The sequence below is a fragment of the Lepisosteus oculatus genome, chromosome 14, assembly GCF_040954835.1.
Source record: "Lepisosteus oculatus isolate fLepOcu1 chromosome 14, fLepOcu1.hap2, whole genome shotgun sequence".
NCBI lineage: Eukaryota > Metazoa > Chordata > Actinopteri > Semionotiformes > Lepisosteidae > Lepisosteus > Lepisosteus oculatus.
The window spans coordinates 33,718,000-33,739,031 of NC_090709.1; the positions used below are offsets into that span (position 1 = coordinate 33,718,000).

The window sequence follows — 21,032 nt, forward strand, 5'->3', positions numbered from 1 at the left end:
TTTCAGAACTAAAGAACAGTGGAGACGCGATTAACCAAGCACTGGCTTTATTTTACAACCACACTAAAACCAAACACAGGATCTACACACACATGAGGAGACTGACGAACACGTACACACATTTAGGGTGGTAATTACCTAACAACACACTCTACTTTTACAGGACTACACAGGGCACTAGAATTACTAGGACATTATTTACACAGGCAGGGTCAGCCGCTGGTCATCGTGCTGACCCTCAGACTCTTCCCGGCTACCACTCCCAGCATGCCCAGCGGTACTACGAGCGCCTAGGGGCGCTTCCTCCTCACCACCAGGCGAGGGCGTTACAATATGAATGGTCAATTGCTTACAGTTGGGTTTTTTACGTTTCGTATTTTGCGATTTGTGTATCAATCTTTTAACAATTCATTAAAATGCTAACAATATGTAAAATAAAAACAACAGCACCGTTAAATGCTGGGGAGACGGGTAGTTTTTTTAACAATCAGATTCCAATCTCTAATGCTGTGTGTGAGAGCTTACGTAACTTTCCTTTTCTCACATTTTCTGACAACTATTCCAAAGGGGCACCCTGTCAACTCCTAACACTTTTACAAAATCTGCCTGCGTTTCATTTTTGTCGTTTTATTTTTTTTAAAGTTCAATATTGATCATAACTAAAGAAAATAATGATCACGAACAAAAAAAAGGGCTGAAGATGCGAGTCGCTCTTGAATCAGAGCTGGGTGACACGGGCTTCTGTTCTGATATGATTGTACGAGAAGCAGGGGGAATGAGCTGAATCAGGAGGGAGACATTTCGTATGCTCGTGTATATGTTAACGCATGACCTACATCGTAAAACTAAATTAAAAGCTAACATTAAGTTGTCAAAGTCATTCATTTATATACAAACAAGAGACAAACATAGTAATGATTCTACATTAACTTGTCCTGCACTGATCAGACTAATTGAAATGTATGAAAGCCCGTTTTCGCCAGGGAGTTACAAAAAAACGTGCTATGGTATCGCAGAATTGCGACTAAGTAACTCAGAATTGCGACTTAGTAACTCACAACTCCGACTTTATATCTCACATTTGCAACTTTAAAATAACCCATAATTAATTGTCTGTCATTTCATTATTGTGACGGATTCGGGTTCTAGGATTTGTACCTTCGCTGCTCCCACTCTAGTTCGTGCCTCACTGCATTGTTTCGAACCCAGGTCTTGCCAGCTGAGCTAAAGAACACTTTCTTTAGTCCCGGCGGCCAGCATCCCTGTTATGCGCAGGGGAGAGCACCGGGGTAAAGTTAGCTTGAAGTTCGAAAACGATTTTGGCACGCCTGTAGCGCTTTCACGAAATCTCTTAGAGTTACAAAAACACTAGCTTTGTGTATAAAATACATTGTGGATGATTTCTCAGCCTTTACTTTTTCGGTTTTATGAAATTTTTTTGACCATGCACGAATATTCTTTTGTCCATATCTCCGCAATGGAAGCACAGAACGCCTTCAAACCAAAAGCATTTTAAAGACCACGACTTGTGGATATTTCCACAGCCTTTACATCAAACTATCAGTGAGCTAATTATCTTTTTTTAAACCTCCAGTTTTTCATCGATGCGTAATTACGCACGAACTGGAACCCGGGGGACCGCTGTGTGCACACGTTCACAACGCGAGAAATACTGTTCAATACGGCTTCGTGCGAAAAAACCGTATATGGCCATAGGAAGCAGAACAGCGCAGTCTCCCATTACCCAGACTGTAAGCACGGGAATAAAGATTTGTTTGATTTCTGAAACCCTTCCTTTACATCCTGTTTTCATTCAGGTAAGGGTCAACTATATTCACAATACTACTGACAGCAGGAAGATTAAAATATTCTTTTCTCAGCAGCTTATTAAAAACAGCTCCCATGATGTTCAAACCGACGTTTTACACAGAACACTGACACAGCTTTGTGTTCTGAATCTCTTTTTCTCATGCTTTTATTTAATGTGGCACAATGCACTGGGATAGGGGTATTCTGTTCACAAACCAATAGCATTTAAACCACAGCACCCACAATGCTGCAAGTAAGTGTTTTGCACACTAAGCAGGTCCTCTGACTTTCCCCAGCTTTGTTTTGGGTTGTGGAACCTTTCTTTATATTTTTTATGATTTTTTGAAGATAACACTACAGGTAATATAGTGCCATAGGTGGGTCGACTTCATGGCTCAATAGCATTTCAAATACAGCACCCACACTGCTGAAACCAAGTGTTTTACACACCAGACAGGCCCCCTAACTTTATACAACCTTTCTGTGGTTGTGGCCCCTTTATTTATTTTTTTAATAAGAATTTTAGTTTTTCAATATGGCACCATTAGACAGGCGGTACATGGGGATTGGGGGGTGCTATTCATGAGTCAATAGCTCTTCAAGCACAACAGCCACAGTGCTGCAACCAGGTGTTTTACACCAAACATTTCCCCTCACCTTATACAACCTCGCTTTGAGTTGTGGAACATTTCTTTATTTTTTAATGGTTTTTTTTGACTGTAATCAAGTGTTGTGCTCGCTAGGCAGGCCTCCTGACCTTTCACAGTCATGCTTTGTTGCGTGCAACTTTAATTATCTTTTTAGGATTTTTTTAACATGGCAACTTCCACCGAGATGGGTGGGGGGTGTGGGGGTGCTCTTCAATAGCTTTTTCATCTATACACACAAACGGATGTAACCAAGACACTCAGAACCTGTCACGCAGGGGCTGACTGCTGAGGATAGGGATCCAATGCGGTGCCCTTGGTAGGGTTGCCGCGAGACGCAGGCGTAGTCGGAGTAAACAGGCAGGGGCCCGAGTCCGGGAAGGCATAGTACAGGCGTAGGCACAGAATCGACAGGCGAAGGCGTAGTCGAGGGACTGGCAGGGGTCGGAAGGCGTAGAAGTTGCGTCGGTAGGCAGAGGCGTAAACGAAGAGACAGGCTGGGGTCAGGATCCGAGAAAGCGTAAAATAGGCGAAGGTACAAAATCGAGTGGCTAAAGCGGTTGTCGGAAAAGCGGGGTCGAGGTCCAGGGGAGAAGTCATAGTAAGGCAAAGGTGTAGTTAGTAGGTAAGCTCCGGGAGAGAATCTCAATCGTGAGCAATGACCGGGGGACAGATGAGGGTTTAAGTAGAGGACTGATTGACATGTGCACATTTGGTATGGGGAGAGCTTGAGGGAATGCGGGAGCGCTTGCCTGCGTGAGGGAGATTAATGACAGAACCAACAGAATCATCCTGAACTCATAGAAAAACAAGAATGCCCCCGAGACACCTGAATCCCCCTCCTGGACCACTCTGGTATCAACACCCCCAAACCCATCCATACCAGCTAACAAGACTCAGAATCGGTGCAACCCTCCAACCTGGACCAAGAGCAGGATGGGACAAGAACCTACACCACACTACGTACACAGGTTTGTATTTTTGGCTGAAGATGAAAATGTCTAACATAGATTGTTTTGGTTCTAGCAAACAATAAAAATAGTTGTTAAAATCCAAACACACATAATGAGATCACTCTCTGTCAGTATGTGTAACATTCTGGGTCTGGGCTCCTCTGTATTTGGGCTAAAGAGAGTTCAACAACATTATTAAATGCACTGACATCATAATCTGACAAGATCCATTGTTTAGGGGAGACTTGACCACCCACTGTCCCCCTGGTATCGTGAAGCTCATTGTCCTTTAGCTTTCCAAAACCAGAATCACTTGGGACTCCGGGGGGATCGGTGTATGCAAAATATGAATTCCTTATGCAAGAAATTGTATATGGTCAATATAGCGATCATATCTTATCAGCAGATGGTAATCTCCAAGGAACAAGTAATAGGTTTATTCCACGCTGAAAAATGATCAAATGATTGATGAACCCAAGTGATTTGAAAGAAATGTTAAACAACTCAAAGCGAGGTTGTATAAGGTTAGGGGAGCTGTCTGGTGTGTAAAACACCTGGTTGCAGCACTGTGGCTGTTGTGCTTGAAGAGCTATTGACTCGTGAAGAGCAAGATGTACTATCCCCATGTACCGCCTGTCTAATGGTGCCATATTGAAAAACTCATAAAAAAATAAAGAAAGGGGCCACAACCACAGCAAGGTTGTATAAGGTTCTGGGGGCTGTCTGGTGTGTAAAACACTTAGTTTCAGCAGTGTGGGTGCTGTATTTGAAATTCTATTGAGCCATGAAGATGACCCACCTGTCCCAGTGTATTACCTGTAGTGTTATCTTCAAAAAATCATAAAAAATTAAAGAAAGGGGCCACAGCCACAGCAAGGTTATATAAAGTTAGGGGGCCTGTCTGGTGTGTAAAAAACTTGGTTTCAGCAGTGTGGGTGCTGTATTTGAAATGCTATTGAGCCATGAAGATGACCCACCTGTCCCAGTGTATTACCTGTAGTGTTATCTTCAGAAAATCATAAAAAAATAAAGAAAGGGGCCACAGCCACAGCAAGGTTGTACGAGGTTCGGGGGCCTGTCTGGTGTGTAAAACACTTGGGTACAGCAGTGTGGGTGCTGTATTTGAAATGCTATTAAGCCATGAAGATGACCCACCTATCCCAGTGTATTACCTGTAGTGTTATCTTCAGAAAATCCTAAAAAATATAAAGAAAGGTTCCACAACCCAAAACAAAGCTGGGAAAAGTCAGAGGACCTGCTTAGTGTGCAAAACACTTGCAGCATTGTGGGTGCTGTGGTTTAAATGCTATTGGTTTGTGAACAGAATACCCCTATCCCAGTGCATTGTGCCACATTAAATAAAAGCATGAGAAAAAGAGATTCAGAACACAAAGCTGTGTCAGTGTTCTGTGTAAAACGTCGGTTTGAACATCATGGGAGCTGTTTTTAATAAGCTGCTGAGAAAAGAATATTTTAATCTTCCTGCTGTCAGTAGTATTGTGAATATAGTTGACCCTTACCTGAATGAAAACAGGACGTAAAGGAAGGGTTTCAGAAATCAAACAAAGCTTTATTCCCGTGCTTACAGTCTGGGTAATGGGAGACTGCGCTGTTCTGCTTCCTATGGTCATATACGGGTTTTTCGCACGAAGCCGTATTGAACAGTATTTCTCGCGTTGTGAACGTGTGCACACAGCGGTCCCCCGGGTTCCAGTTCGTGCGTAATTACGCATCGATGAAAAACTGGAGGTTTAAAAAAAGATAATTAGCTCACTGATAGTTTGATGTAAAGAGTGTGGAAATATCCACAAGTCGTGGTCTTTAAAATGCATTTGGTTTGACGGCGTTCTGTGCTTCCATTGCGAAGATATGGACAAAAGAATATTCGTGCTTGGTAAAAAAAATGTCATAAAACCGAAAAAGTAAAGGCTGAGAAATCATCCACAATGTATTTTATACACAAAGCAAGTGTTTTTGTAACTCTAAGAGGTTTCGTGAAAGCGCTACAGGCGTGCCAAAATCGTTTTCGAACTTCGAGCTAACTTTACCCCGGTGGGGAGAGCGGTGCCATCATCACTGCAACCAGATCGTACAAATTATATGTCGCAATGGAACAAGTAATAGGTTTATTCCATGCTGAAAAAAATAAGAAAGAAAACACGTTTCGGCTTTTTTTCAGCATGGAATAAACCTATTACGTGTTCATTTGCAGCCTACGCATGCTGATGCAGCTACCCACCTGAACTACAAATTGTATGTCGGCCGTTCAGTTACACTATATTGATTAATCGTACAAGATCATAGGATCTATAGGCCTGATGACTTGTCTTGTACAGTTCCCTGTTAAAAATCAAATTAATTACATTATTTTTTATGGAATCCCATTTCCGCCAGTGAGGCTTCCATAGTACCCGGATGGAATAGTGGACGGTGGGCTTTTTAAAAAAAAAATATTGAAACACCCGAAATACAAAAACGGAGACAGAATATGAAATAAGATACAGAAATAGACACTTCACATCCAGAGGAATTCACAATTATAAAATCTGAAACTTGTACTTTTTACATATTTCCATTGTATGTCCTTTTTTACTTAAAAAAGAAACTCTTCTTTAGCTCGGCTAGCAAGGCCTGGGTTCGAGCCAATACAGTGAGGCACGAAGTAGGGTGGGAGCGGCGAGGGCACAAGAATCCGTTACAATAACAAAAGGACAATGACATATGGGCTATTTCGAAGTTGCAAATGTGAGATATAAAGTCAAAATTCTGAGTTTTTAGGTCGCAATTCTGATATTCTAAGTCACAATTCTGAGATACCATAGTGCGATTTTTTTACTCCCTGGCGGAAACGGGCTTCCATTGGTTCTCAGTGCTGCGAAGCAAAAGCAATCTCTGGAAAATCAGACAAAGTATTATCAGATCATGTCAAAAGCTGATCCGTATTTCTTTACTGGGAAGCAAAGAAATGCTTGTATTACACATTTTAATATGACATGCAATTACACGTGAAAAATAGTAAAATTATTTTCATTGCGGTACATGTTGATAGAACAGCCCCCTCGATAAAGGAAAGTGTGGACGGACGTGTCACATGTTCTGTACTCTGTCTGGCAGCGAGTTTAACACACTGTCCTCGGAAATTAGAAACTAATTGAACAATAAATTAATCTGAGCAAATTTTACACGTGTGGGTGATTTAATTCTGTCTAAATTGCGTGGAACTCCTCCGCTGAGCTCAGATACACACGGGAAAGTGTTCAGGCGGCTTCACGGAGTCCCGCCTCAGACTGGAAGCAGGTTCTAATTAGACGCTGAGAACAATCCGGGTCTCTGTGTGTAATTGATTGTGTTGATTGAGCGGTAGTGTGACCATGTGTGTGGTAGCATAGTCCTGCTAGTATAAAAACCTAGTCACCGCGTTCACACTTTATGCTCTCGTGCTTCAACAAAGTTTGGTGGTTTATTTGTCTTACTTCTGAAGCAGTTTAGTGGGACGTCAACTTGGCAATGCGCACGTTTCTCTTTGTGCTGTGCCTGTGCGCAGGGGCTGGGCTCCCCGCACTGATCTCCACCGGGCCGGCTGGCTGGGACTCTGGGGAATTAGCGCTCCAGGCCGACTTCCCGGCTCCTGAAGACGCAGCCCAGTCGGAGGACTTGAGCCTGGCAGATGCGCCCTCCGAAGACCTGTCTGCAAGCGAGAACGACTCGCAGTCCTTGGCTCCCGACTTTCGCCGCCTTCCCGTGTCCAGAGACACGTACTCGCCCTACTTCGACAAGGAGAAGATGAAGCCCGAAGCCGGCAGCCGCCCCTTACCCGCCTACATCAAGAGCGTCCTGTTTCCTCCCCAGCGAGGGCGGCAGCCGGCTCGCCCGGCCATCGGGGGCACCCGAGGAGTGGCCGTGTGGTGCGACTCCAGCAGGATGTACGTGAGGGTCAGTCAGCTCCTGTTCGGCTTCAGCTGTCGGCCATCGGAGATGACCCTGGGCAACTGCAGCGTCAGCTGAACCACACGCAGTTACTTCTACTTCATCTACGGGCTTCACGAGTGCGGCACTGAGCGATCGGTAAGCGGGTCTTCATCTACAGGCAGTGTATCGATGTGAGCTGTAGGGCTAGTGTCGGGGTTGCCTTGCCTGGGAATATCCCTTCCTCTGTGACCCTGCAGGTTGTCCAGGGCCGCCTGGTGTACTCCAACGCTCTCCGCTATGCCCCGCCCTCCTCCAGTGCACCTGTGCATCGCTTCATTCCCTTCTCTGTGCCGGTCAAGTGCTCCTACAACAGGTAGGCAGGGCTCTGCTGCTGGTGAGAAGCTGCTGGGGAAAGTGTCCAGAAGCCCCTCATCCCCTCTGTCCTGCAGGTTCCACTACTCCTACAAGGTTGGCTATGTCCCCACGTGGGCCAGGAGAAGGACCTTCTTCAAGGACCTGAAGAACAAGCACAGCTTTGTCCTGCTCACCACCAACTGTAAGCTCCTTGAGCAAGTGGCTCCTCCTGCCTTCTGCGGGTGCTGTGTGCAGGTGTAATGCTGTCTCTCTCTCTCCAGCCCGCTGGGTCCGGCTCTCTCCCAAGGATGAGTATTTCCTTGGTCAGCCCATGTACTTCCAGGCCACTGCCTACTTTGCCACAGCGGCGCAGAGGCTGTACATCCACTCGTGTTACGTAACGGAGAAACCAGACCAGCACTCTCAGCCCCGTTTCCCCGTAATCGACAACTTGGGGTACGGCCTCTTCTGGGAGGAGAGGTGTGCAGGAGCCCCGAGAGCCTGCAGGGGTTCATCCTTGTCCTTGTCCCCAGGTGCATGGTGGACAGCAAGGCAGATGGCTGCCTGTCCAGGTTTGTCCCCTCCAAGCAGAAGGATGTGCTCCGCTTCACGATTGATGCCTTCCTCTTCCAGAAGAAGCTGTCCAGGAAGGTACTGCTCTCAAAGGCTGCTCAGCCTTCCTGCTCTACTGATCCATGGTCTGCTTTCACGTCCATGATCTAGATGTGAACCAGACTGTGACAGCTGTAGTGCCTAGAGCTGCCAGCTTGCCTTCACTGATGGCAGAAGGTCCTTCTCTGTCCCTCTATTGGCCTTGATCCCTTAATGCTGTGACCTTCCCTCTTGTAGCATGAAGTGACTGAGCTGTATATGCACTGTGTCATGGTTGTGGCTCCTGCTAAAGCAACACCAGGGACCAAGTCCTGCACCTACAACAGGGAGGCGAAGAGGTACTTCTGCAAGGAGCCTGCTGAGGGTGCTCTGGGACATGCCAGGTGGAGGCTTCACCTGTCCTCCTCTCCTCCAGGTGGGAGGAGCTGTATGGTGACATGAGGTCTGTGCCTGCTGTGAGTCCAGGTGTGCTGGCAGCCGGAATGAAGGTGGGTCTGGTTCTCTATCCCTTGTGGATGCATCTCTGCCCAAGAGACAACCATGCTTGGACAACTGAGGAATGATCCTGTGCTGGACAAAAGGACTGTGTAGATGAGTAGACTGTGGGTCTCTGGGTATAGCAGATCCCTCAATCCTGGGTGTTGCTTGTCCACAGGTACCAGGAGCCTGGTGACCAGCAGTCGGGTGGCTGTGGCACCAGTAGAGGGTCCTCTGGATGTGGGAGCTGACTGGAATGAGGATGAGGAGGGAGACCCTCAGAGCTCCAGTGAAGATGCTGAGAGCACCAGTGAGGATGTGGAGGGAGCAGAGGACTTTGGAGATGTTGGCCAGTGGACAGGTAGGGTCTGGCAGGAGGAGCTCCTGTAGGGGTGGGTGTCCTGCAGTGTAGCTGGATTGTTCTCCTTCTTCCTCTCCAGGTGCCTGAATGAAGGCTCCAGCCTGGCCCTTGTGACTCTCCTGCCTCCACTTGCCTTGTAATGGCAACATCTCAATAAAGCTGTGAAAGACCCTTCTGCTTGCCCTTGTTTCTTTATGGTTTATAGGTTTGAATGGGATGGAGGAATTCAAGGGAAGTGAGACCCATTAATCAATGAAAGTATTTGTGGGGGGGTTCCCCTTTCAAGAATGCATCTTGTATTGCTGCCAATGAGGACTGAAAATGGCTGGAGTAATAAAGCATTGTACTGGGGGAAGATGGCCGCACTATTCCTTGGGCAGGGCAGTGTGACTATTTTTTTTACTGGGGGAGAGACAGAGGTGTTCAATATACTGGAAATCCTCCTGTTTCCGAGAGGGGTAGTGCTTATGGAGTGTGAGTTGCTACTGTAGTGCCCAGTAAGAGTGAGATCTGGTGTCCTATTCTAGGCTGCACAAACTGTCTAAAATAAACACAAGGAAGGAATTGTCAACAGGGGCTTGGTGTAAAGTAGGCCTTCCCTTCCTTAGCAGAGGAACAATACTGGTGCACAAACATCAGTGAATAATGGTACAGTTAGAATCTTGGAGGTCTTGTCTTATGGGCGTTGGTTTCACAGCAGTGGTATTGGACAGTCATGAGGAGTATTAGGATTGAGACTGGAGATCCCAGCACTTGATGGGGAAGACAGGTGTTCACAACCACCTCTACCAGCAGCACAGACTGTGTAGATTGAGCTTGAACACTTACTACACAAAGCCTCTCCACTGTTTCAGTGTCCCGTGTCATGGATTTCAAGTGAATCCTAGTCTTCCTTTGTGACTACCTATAATTTGCACAAATCATGATGGCCCACTAACACTGTCAATTTTTAGCCCTACTGCACTGCCCTATTAAAGCTTCAAGGTTTTAGGACAAACTATTTTATATAATGGTTCCAAAGGTGGCTTCTCAAAGTACTTGACATAATTACAATTAGAATACACAGGATAAAACAGTTCCAATAGACAGAGGAGACCATGGATGGTGGTACTAAGGAAAGTAGAAGCAGAGGGGTAAAGAATGGAACCAGTTCAGTAAAGGCTCTTCTACAGAAGAAGGTGTTGAGTCTGAATTTGAAGGAGTTTAGGGAAGGTGACTCTGGTATCCTTGGGGAGAGAGTTCCAGAGCTTGGGGGCATAACAGGAGAAGGCCTTGTCACTCATACAGTGTAGATGGGCTTGGGGGACAGTTAGGAGACCAGAATAAGAAGAGCGACGGTTATGAGGTGGGGAGTAGGGTGATAATAGATCAAACTGCTACTGAGGTGCAACTGAAATGTGACGGCATGTTCTACAATTTATGCAAGAAAGGGTAATGTTAGGCTTTTATGGACCGTTGGTACAACAGCAGTGCTCAAGGATTCATTTCTAATATTGAGGACAATGGGTTATATACCCATCGTTCTTACCAAAGGATCAGAGACCTTTTGCTATATAAAAAGACTCCTTTCCACCACTAATTTATACAGGTTTGTTTCATTTGGGTTTTATCATTTAAACATTTAAGTGAAGTCATTGTCCTGCTCGCAGCCGAGCCCGACACACGGTACAGTCTGGTTTCTGTCGCTGAGCGCTCACCCTGCGGTCCATATGGGTCCTAATGCCCCAGTATACGGCAGTGGCAATTTCCTTAAGGAAACAAATACTCCACATTAGTCTGAATGCCACATTCTTCATTGGTCCCATAACATCACAGAAATATAAAGACAAAACTACTCACTCTTTAATCTCGTCTAATCCAAGACACACCAAATATCACAGTCTTCTTTTAACACGCGTGCTGTGATTCCTCTATGTAGCAGAAATGACAACCGAGGAGCCAAGAGATCATTTCAGCATTTCGCGTCTGAACGGAAAACACAAACGACCAACTTGGAATGATTTGCTTTTGACGCTTTTCAAAGCGTTCTTTGTGCACGACAACTGCGCCACCAAGCAAACTACATAAATATGAGAAAACACGCAAGAGAGTTGTCACTCAGAGTGCCGAAGGGTCGATGTATACTGGGGCTCAGTTGAAATACAACGTCAGGACTTTTCCGAATTATGTCACACAAAGAGAGCACAGCCTTTTCCGCCCTGCCACATGTAACTTGGTAACTCGCCGTGATCGTATAGTGGTCAGTACTTTGTGTTGTGGCCGCAACAATCCGGGTCACGGCAGAATAGGGGCGTCTGCTTTTACTACTTGCACGAATTAAGGCAAAAAAAAGCCAATCGATGTGAACGAACGGCGCTTTACAGAGGAGTACTGCCTGACTGGATCGTTGATGAACGACAGAGGCCACTCTGACCTCTTCTCGGTTTTCTTCAATGACTTACTAAGGATCTTCTTCACATTCGCCCATGCAGGGGAAGCCAGTTACACCAAAGCAAACGCAGGAAAGTGCATTTCAAACAGAGACCAGGAGGAACTTGTTTACACCGAGAGTGGTCGGAGAATGGAACAATGCGCCTAGCCCTGTTGCTGGAGCCGATTCTTGATGAGATCTTGGGCTCACTAAGAGGCCCCCGCTGGATGCTAATCTTTCTGTTTTTCTTGCAGGTCCTGCGCTGCTTTTGAGCCGACAGAGCTCGTCCTGGTCTGTCGGCACAGCCCAATTGCAAATGATCGGTTCCGCGTACAGAAGGAACGTGCGTTTGGTACAAGAGTGCACGAAGGCACCGGAAATACATTGAGAACAAATGACCAGTCGCTCAAGACCTCTGTGAAGTACAGGAGCATGCAAAACGAGGCTGTTTCCACCCGGTCTCGAACCGGGGACCTTTCGCGTGTTAGGCGAATGTGATAGCCGCTACACTACGGAAACCTGCAGGGACCGCTGCTGGTGTCTCGCTTGTGTTTCGGGCTGAGAAAGGGACACGTCACTTTAGGTAGGGGGTGCTGGAGAGAGGAACAAAGGGCGCGATGAAACAAAATGCCAAAACCCAGGATCGAACCAGGGACCTTTAGATCTTCAGTCTAACGCTCTCCCAGCTGAGCTATTTCGGCAGTGCAGAGAGTACACAGCCACCAGCTCCAGCCTTCCTGGGTTGCGGCATGAGCGCACCAAGAAGAGCGGGAGAGTGTTGCAGGAACGTCACTCAGAAGGAAAGCCACCCAGGTGCGCCCTCTGAGCTCTGTCCAGCGCATCTTCCTCGCATGGACTCCTGCCTGCGACGGGCAGGAAACAATTAGCAAGAACAGAACGACACCCCATGGGTGTCTCATGACCACACCTTAGGTTGTGACACGTGCAGGTGTGAGGGGTTGCCGGGCTACTTTGGAGCAGAGCTTGGGCGGAGGGGGGGCGGGAAAGCAGACAAAGAGGTGACACCTCAAGGTCTGCACGATCACAGCTCTCCGCCGCCCCAGGCTTCCGCTCGATAAGCTACTGGACAAACCCGCCCCTCCTCACACAGACCGTGGAAAAGCCCCCGAGTGGGAGGGCTCTCTCTTCCTCCCAGGAGCTCTTGGACACGACGCACAGACAGGGCGCGGGGAGCCGCCGCCTGCAAACACGCCTCCAGGCAGGACTCCACTCCGCAGGAGCCGCAGAGCAGAGGAGATGGGGGCAGCTTAGCTCCTGTGCAGAGACCTGAGCTGTTGTTGCTGCGGACGCTGTCTTTTCTGCACTCGGGGTAGGAGTGAATGTTGAGTTGCCCTGGGTTCGATTCCCAGACGGGGAGTAGCTTTTCTTTCACCTCCTTAGAGAAAGGACTGCCTTTCACTTCTCTGTTTTCTTTATACAGCGTCGTGCACCTTTTCATTGCTCTCGCTTTCAGACCCTACGCAACGGCACACGACTCGACATCAGGAAGCACATTGAAGTAAAAGCAGGAAGCGCTGCGACATGCACTGTGCAGATCCCGCCACACTAAGAGGTGAGTGGGTCTGTTCGATGCACAAAGAACGCTTTGATAAGCGTCAAAGGCAAGTCATTCCGAGTTGGTCGTTTGTGTTTTCCGTTCAGACGCGAAATGCTGAAATGATCTCTCGGCTCCTCGGTTGTCATTTCTGCTCCGTAAAGGAATCACAGCACGCGTCGGCTTCCAGCATGGTGGGTCGGGACACGATGCCGGGGGTCAGAGAGAGCGATGTCTTCCTCGTTAGTATAGGACGTGTCACCTGTCCCCACCTGTCACGCGGGAGACCGGGGTACATCAGGACGCGCATTGAAGTGAAAGCAGGACTGCGACATGCACTGTGCAGATCCCGCCACACTAAGAGGTGAGTGGGTCTGTTCGATCACAGTGCTAGGCGAATCCCCAATCCCCTTTTGTGCGTGGCGACAAAAGAAGTCTGTTTCTGCCCGGTTTCGAACAGGGACCATTCGCGTGTGAGGCGAACGTGATAACCTCTACACTACGGAAACAGTGGCAAGATGTGCCCAACGGCCCAGTGCTGAGCTTCGCCAATGCGATTCAGCTGCTTCCAGTGCCTTTATTGGAGTGCGCTGATGGACCGTGCTCTCTCTCCAGAGACCAGCACGCCTGTCATGGACGGAGCAGGAAAGACGGCGCCACATTCTACAGCCCTCTCCACGCAATCGACGAAATCGGGTTACTGAAGTGGAGAAAATCGCCTCTCCAGAAAGTGCAAATATCATCTTGGAGACTATAAATCCTATTGCCGAAGGTCAGCCCTGTCTACCAGAGTAACCCTCCCACCTCCTGCAGCGATGATCAGCTCGTCTCACACGCGAGAAGTTTCGGCTGGAAACAAGCGCCCCCTCTTCTCGCACGTTTTAATGCGGCTCCTTCGTACACGGTGCTGATCTTTTGGATAGCAGGAGGCAAAACTGACACGTTGCCATACCAGGAGTCGAACCCGGGCCGCCTGGGTGAAAACCAGGAATCCTAACCCCTAGACCATATGGCAGCGAACAACCACGCTGTTCCCGGCATCATGCAAGCAAACTACATAAATATGAGAACACGCAAGAGAGTTGTCACTCAGAGTGTCGAAGGGTCGATGTATACTGGGGCTCAGTTGAAATGCAACGTCAGGACTTTCCCGAATTATGTCACACGAAGAGAGCACAGCCTTTTCCGCCCTGTCTTGTGTGTATCAGTAACTCGACGTGATCGTATAGTGGTCAGTACTTTGCGTTGTGGCCGCAACAACCCCAGTTTGAATCCGGGTCATGGCAGACTAGGGGCGTCTGCTTTTACTACTTGCACGAATGAAGGCAAAAAAAAGCCAATTGATGTGAACGAACGGCGCTTTACAGAGGAGTACTGCCTGACTGGATCGTTGATGAACGACAGAGGCCACTCCAACCTCTTCTCTTTTTTCTTCAATGACTTACTAAGGATCTTCTTCACATTCGCCCATGCAGGCGAAGCCAGTTACACCAAAGCAAACGCAGGAAAGTGCAATTCAAGCAGAGACCAGGAGGGACTTGTTTACACCGAGAGTGGTCGGAGAATGGAACAATGCGCCCAGCCCTGTTGCTGGAGCCGATTCTTGATGAGATCTTGGGCTCACTAAGAAGCCCCCGCTGGATGCTAATCTTTCTGTTGTTCTTGCAGGTCCTGCGCTGCTTTTGAGCCGACAGAGCTCGTCCTGGTCTGTCGGCACAGCCCAATTGCAAATGATCGGCTCCGGTTACAGAAGAAACGTGCGTTTGGTACTGTTGTAAAAGAAGGAATAAGGTTCTTGATCCCAAGATGAAGTAAAACAGATGAGTTTATTGCATGCAAGGAACAATATAGCCGAAGTCTTGTTTCCCGCAAGAAACAACAAAACCAAAGTATTGTTCGATGTGCCGATACAAACTTTTAGGTTATATAGTCCTTGCTTGCTGCTTCAGACGTCATTCGATGTTATGGTAAGGGGGGGGGGGGTCATGATATTTGGCCAGTTAAGAGCCCCTGGCCAAATGGTCAGTTTAAGATTATGCCCCCATGGGGTTCCTTGTTCGCATCTGGAATCCTTATCAGTTAACCCCCTTTCCTGCCATAAACCCCTGTTGCTTAGAAGTCTAATTTTCAGGCAGAACTGACTTAAGTTAACCCTTTTTACATCTTATCTCTTACTTCATTCCCCCCTTATAAAATATGGCATACGTCAGGACTGCCTATTTTTACACATACAATGTCAAGGCAGATCTTTCCTTTTTAGATGTACAGGCATGCATTACCATGACATTGTGCGTTCCACGGTTACAACAAGATGTTATTGATGTTTTTGTACAAGTGATAGTTACAATTATACATATAAAACAACCCTAATCCTACAAATACATAAAGTCCTACTCCAGGACCCAAACACAGACCTCAGTCATGTGGAGATCTATCGTCAGGATCTTGGAACAGCAATATTGACCCAACTCCGATTATAATTTTTTGGCTGACAGATATGCCAACACCCGGAATGTATTGATACCATATCCCCAGTAATGCTCCTCAGGCCTAACAAGCACACTGTTGGTCTTAGGAAGCATCAGACACAGAAACTGTAACAACATCCTTCTTTCTGTTCACTCAGTCTCTGGTGCCGTGGGTCGGTGCAAGTGCGATGCGCGGATCCAGCGATCTCATCCTGTCACTCAGATGGCACAATCAGTAGTTGGTGGCACTTGATATGGTCTCTCCCAGCAGGATTGCAACGTCTGGCAGGGTATCTCTTCTTCACCTACACCCACTCGCCAGGTATCCGGTCGTGTCTCCCCTCTACTGGAGGTCCCCAAGCGTCCGGCACCTGTTCACGAGCCCTGTGCACTGCTTCAGTTAACAAACCTACAATACTTTAATAGAGAGTTAGTTAATTCATCAGTGCATTAGCCAAACTTGGCCTCCAGGGAGTTTCTTTGGCTGCCCGTGATGATCTCAAATGGGCTCAGTCTCACAGTTCTGTTTGCTCCAGCCCGCAAACCGCACAGGACTGCAGGTAGAGCATCTACCCACGATGTTCCTTCAGTTGATATTTCCTTAGTTGGTCTTTCAGACTGTGGGTGATGGGAGCAATGTGACTTCTAACTTACCCCTAGTGAGGCAATTACAGCCTGGCACACCTTCCCAGTGTAGTATGCCCCTAGATCAGTATCCAAGGGGCAGGGCAGTCCGTACCACGGGATCATCTTTGTCATACACTTGGGTATGTGCCAGCCCACATCCCATCATTATACAACCCCACATTCTTTACACATTTGTTCTAACCACTATTAAACATCTATTAAAGCCCTCAACCTGAATTCTCCCCTTTCCCCAGTAGAGGTTTCACAGGGGTCTCAGACTCCCGCTCTCCCAGTGGCGCTCGTCTGGCATCTGCATCTGCATGGTTGTTACCTTGAGTTACTGGAATTCTTTATTTATTGTGTTATTTACACCTTACTCAAGCTGCTTCTGTCAGCAGCTGTAAAACTACAAATCAGTTCAGAAACAAGCCCAGTATTCTTAACTGGAGTCCCTGCCGTTGTGAGAGAATCCTATTTCTTCATAGCCATTCAGAATTGTGGCTACATGCAACAAATACATACAGATGCAGCCATTCAAAGTGAGCGGTACAGACACGTACCAGAGGTAATTGGCTGCGGTGTCGCGCACCATGACGCAAGATGACGCGGGGTACCGCGGTACGTGATTGGTTGACCGACAGGGGCACTTGTGGTCCGTTGGTCTGTCGTAGAAAGATTTACAGTACAGTAAACGTCTTTACTGTGCCCGTTGTAGATATTTAATTTTACCACTGAAGGGAAATCTTAGTAGCTGAGCATAAAAAGAATAGGAGCATACTGTAACGCGTGTGAAGACCATAAACGATATTAATTTTGGAACATAAACATACAGTACTGTATATGGCTGGTCTTGGTACTTTAAAGTAAAAAATACACACCAGTATTCCATATCTCCCTAAACATTTTAAGCATCGAAGTCTTTAACTAAAGAGATACCGAAGTCAACAAGCATACTTTTAGAATTTGATTAATAGGGAATATAATATGGAATCGCGGATCTAAAGAATTTAATAACGGTATGATTATATTCGTGTACTGCGACAGGGCTGTGTAGGGCTGTTTCGCCTCCCTGTTCATGCGACTTCCCCTGTAGCCTACTGGTCTACGTGCCTGACCAACAACTCACAGATTGGGTGTTCAAATCCAGCTGGTGCTGGACTTTTCTTTTAACAAACATTTCTTCGAAAAAATAGAATAGCGATATTATGGACAATCAATTGACTTTTATATTTCAAAATATCACAACATGATCGATTTTAAGTCATTTTTGATTACAATGAATAGTCACCTTCTTCCCTTCTGACAACGGTCCCTGCTTCTGCTTCCTGCTTCTATTGTGTGTGTGTGTGCAATAGAATACATTTTTATAGAGAAATGGAGGCTGGACAGTATGCGTTACAATATAAACATTTATATTGATTTAAATCGTGTTCTGATTTAAATCGTAAACGCGTGTTTAATTATATGTGTTTTTTAATCATAATCAGGCTAATGCAACATAAATTGATACAGTATCTTTGTCTTCTAAGTATCTTAATAAACTTTCAGCATAAAAGTGGCATCTCAAAGCAATACAGTAGATCGAAAAACAGTTAAAAGGGACCAAAGTAAATACCAGACAAACACAAACGCGTTTTTAATAAAATGCTATTATTCATTCAGCAGAGAGTGAGAGGGACATCCAGCAGAGAGAGACACACACACCTGTTTCCATTGACAAAAAAGTTTTTTTTCAATTCTTCTTGTCTAACAGGAATGTTTTGTTTGTGGACAGACTGTTAGACTAGAGGAAAAGAGTGCCTCCTTCTACGAAGCATTTCGTTGATCCGATCACGAATTCTTTTCCAGTCGCACGAAGTAAGGGTTGTAAAGCGCGAAGTAAAGCGCTGATTCTTATGGAATGTGTTCCGCCGGGGATTCAAAAAAATTATTTGACAAAATTTGTTTTTTTCAATTCCTCTTGTCTGCGTACTCTTCTTATCGATGTCGGACTAACGGTCGCACCGAGGTCAGCCCATAGCTGTCTTTGGACTTGCATCGCCGGTAGCTCATCATTTTCATCAGTCAGTTTGTCGATAGCTCGCACAATAAGACTTGAAAAAAAAGAGGTCAGCAGTTAGTTTTAAAAATAATGTGCGTAGTTGTATTTACATGCAAGAAAGGTATTTTTAGAAATGTATTTACCTTTGAATCGTCCTCGGTTTAGATTCTCTTTGCCTCCTCTCCCCTTTATAATGCCGTCTCACTGTGCTTTCAGAAACGAAGATGTCCATCGAAGCCAACTGCTGTACAATGTCCCGTGTTGACTTCCCGTTTCTTTTCATCTTCATTATTTGGTGTGAGAGAGTCTTCATGATTTTAGTCATTGTCCGTCCCCTTACCAAAGCGATACAGTGGTGCAGCTTGAATTCTGTACCTATATACTGTATGGTATGGTACAGATAAAACTTACACCATACCGATGAGCTAATGCCAGGGAAAGACACTGCTATTTTATTTAAAACACAATACGCCAGGAAATGTGTCTGATGCATTAGCAAGTTAAAACAATTGGGTCGAAAACCTGAGCGTAACACCATTTCCTTTTTCTGATCACTCGCTTTCTGGATACACATCTCACCTGTCCTGTTCTTTGTTTTCCTGGTTTGCTGATTATGCCTGCTGCGGTCCACTCCTACCCTCACACCTAAAGAATACCATTTTAAATTTCTTGGCACAGTTCATTAACCCTTGTATGTGCTGTCCGCGCCCAAAATGCAATTTAAAAAAAGTCAAAAACCGCGCTCAAAATGCAATTTAGAGCTTAATAAGATACACTCCACAGGCATTCACAACAGCAACATATGAAACGTTTATTTTTTAATCGCGTATCTAAGGAAATCTCAGTATAACTTTGTTCATGAACAAACAGTGGCATGTTACATTATTATTCATTTTTTTGTTAACAAGGCTCGCCAGCTAATGTGAATCGAAACCTGTCTTGCTAGCTTTTAAAGTCGTGCATGTGTAAACGACAATTCAAATAGAGAAAAAAAGACCTGACTGACAAGATTTAATTAATGCACATCAGTAAATCAAGGGACAAAACAACTATTGCGCCCGGGTCCTCAATGGGCTTTGACGTGCTAATGCGTTGGTTTAACAGTCCGGGTGTGGCAAGCCTCTAATGTCTCCCGACTTCGGCAAAAGGCACCCGCCTTTCATTGGAAGACAATGAACACACTCTAGCCGTACATGTGAATATAGCATAAATACACCAAGGGATTGGGTGAGCTCCCATCACAAAAAAAACTGCAAACCTGCACTACAGCGACCACAGTACAATATGGAGACCAAGACCTTTTACGGGAAGAGACGGGGTGCTTCTGCCGCCCCAGCTTCCAAAGAGCGAAGGGTAAGCAAATACAGCAGACTTCATCTGAAATATGCGATTACAGCGCATATTACAAGGTATTTTTGCCGTTTTGAATTTTAAATTCAATTATAATTATTTCTTCGTAGCCTGTTCTTCAAGAAAACACCGCACGGGCGAAACGATCTTCGAAATCTACCACCAGGACAGTAAAAAAGAAAGCGGTAAGACGGAAAAAAAGAAAAGTTTATTTTGACTTCTGTTCCGCGACTGATGAATACTACTGTGTGACTTTATTTCTTACATGAATTATGTTATTTTGCCACAGGCCGTGGGTCTCTGCTCTCGGCCACTGGCCAGGGTGCCAACCTGTAGAAGCAGCACCTGTGTGGAGACATTTCGGCAGCAGCGGGAGCAGTATGATGCATTACTGGGGAGGATTGGGAGGCTAGAGACACTCCTGAAAATGCAGAGGAAGGAGACAATATGTTCCAGCAGTCAAACAGTTGAGCAGCTGTCTCCCGAAAAGTGCCTCTCCCCGCTGCGCAGGTTGCAATGCCTGGCGGAAGCTCTGCCCCCCGAAGAGCACACACCGCCTCAGGACACTCCATCCCGGCCTCTCCGCTCACCACCGCGCAGGAATTTGTTGATGCTTCCCCCCAGGAAGCACAGCGGAATTCACAGACGCCAGTGGGACGAATAATTCTCCCAGATGTCCAACTGCTACCCATCACCCAGGAGATGAGGGGGGTTGTACTTGCAGTGCATCGGCATAGACGGGAAAGCAAGAGCCGACCGCTATGCCGCCCTCGTGTTTCGAAATCTTGTGACTTTTGAAATTTACTGGGAGTGGACCACGTCTGTAAATTTCAATGGGTCCAGAGGCAAAAGTGCCTTGCCTTGCAATCTCTGGGAAACCATTAGTAGCATGGTGAATCGGAGATTCTCAACCCTCTCAACATTATCGACAGACAATGTACAGCGTGTACTATTCTTGTGTTACGGTACATTAATATAAATCTTTATTAATTTCTTTAGATACGCGATTCCATATTATATTCCCTTTTAATCAAATTCTAAAAGTATGCTTGTTGACTCCGGTATCACGTTAGTTAAAGACTTCGATGCTTAAAATGTTTAGGGAGAAATGGAATACTGGTGTGTATTTTTTCTTTAAAGTACCAAGACCAGCCATATACTCTATGTTTATGTTCCAAAATTAATATCGTTTAATCGCGTTACAGTATGCTCCTATTCTTTTCATGCTCAGCTACTAAGATTTCCCTTCAGTGGTAAAATTCAATATCTACAACGGGCACAGTAAAGACATTTACTGTACTGTAAGTCTTTCTACGACAGACCAACGGACCACGAGTGCCCCTGTCGGTCAACCAATCACGTACCTCGGTACCCCGCGTCATCCTGCGTCACGATGCGCGACGCTGTAGCCAATTACCTCCGGTACGTGTCTGTACCGCGCACTTTGAATGGCTGCATC

At 46.2% G+C, this 21,032-nt stretch overlaps 1 protein-coding gene, 1 long non-coding RNA gene and 3 other non-coding genes across 5 annotated transcripts; 2 read left to right on the forward strand and 3 right to left on the reverse strand.

Annotated features, from left to right (window-relative positions):
- Window positions 1–7,009: 7,009 nt before the first annotated feature.
- Window positions 7,010–8,038, forward strand: LOC138242373 (uncharacterized). The gene is made up of 4 exons (XR_011191527.1): window positions 7,010–7,474; window positions 7,576–7,691; window positions 7,768–7,874; window positions 7,954–8,038. It is a non-coding gene; the product is annotated as an uncharacterized lncRNA (long non-coding RNA).
- Window positions 8,039–8,086: 48 nt separating this feature from the next.
- On the forward strand, window positions 8,087–8,847 carry LOC138242555 (zona pellucida sperm-binding protein 3-like). The gene is made up of 4 exons (XM_069198091.1): window positions 8,087–8,128; window positions 8,206–8,323; window positions 8,522–8,622; window positions 8,700–8,847. Exons 2-4 carry the CDS (start codon window positions 8,210–8,212, stop codon window positions 8,845–8,847), a joined length of 363 nt encoding a protein of 120 aa, XP_069054192.1. The 5' UTR covers window positions 8,087–8,128; window positions 8,206–8,209.
- A 3,131-nt stretch (window positions 8,848–11,978) lies between these two features.
- trnav-aac (transfer RNA valine (anticodon AAC)) lies at window positions 11,979–12,051 on the reverse strand. The gene has a single exon. It is a non-coding gene; the product is annotated as a tRNA-Val (tRNA).
- A 109-nt stretch (window positions 12,052–12,160) lies between these two features.
- On the reverse strand, window positions 12,161–12,233 carry trnaf-gaa (transfer RNA phenylalanine (anticodon GAA)). The gene has a single exon. It is a non-coding gene; the product is annotated as a tRNA-Phe (tRNA).
- Window positions 12,234–14,030: 1,797 nt separating this feature from the next.
- trnae-uuc (transfer RNA glutamic acid (anticodon UUC)) lies at window positions 14,031–14,102 on the reverse strand. Its single transcript has one exon. It is a non-coding gene; the product is annotated as a tRNA-Glu (tRNA).
- Between the last annotated feature and the right edge of the window lie 6,930 nt (window positions 14,103–21,032).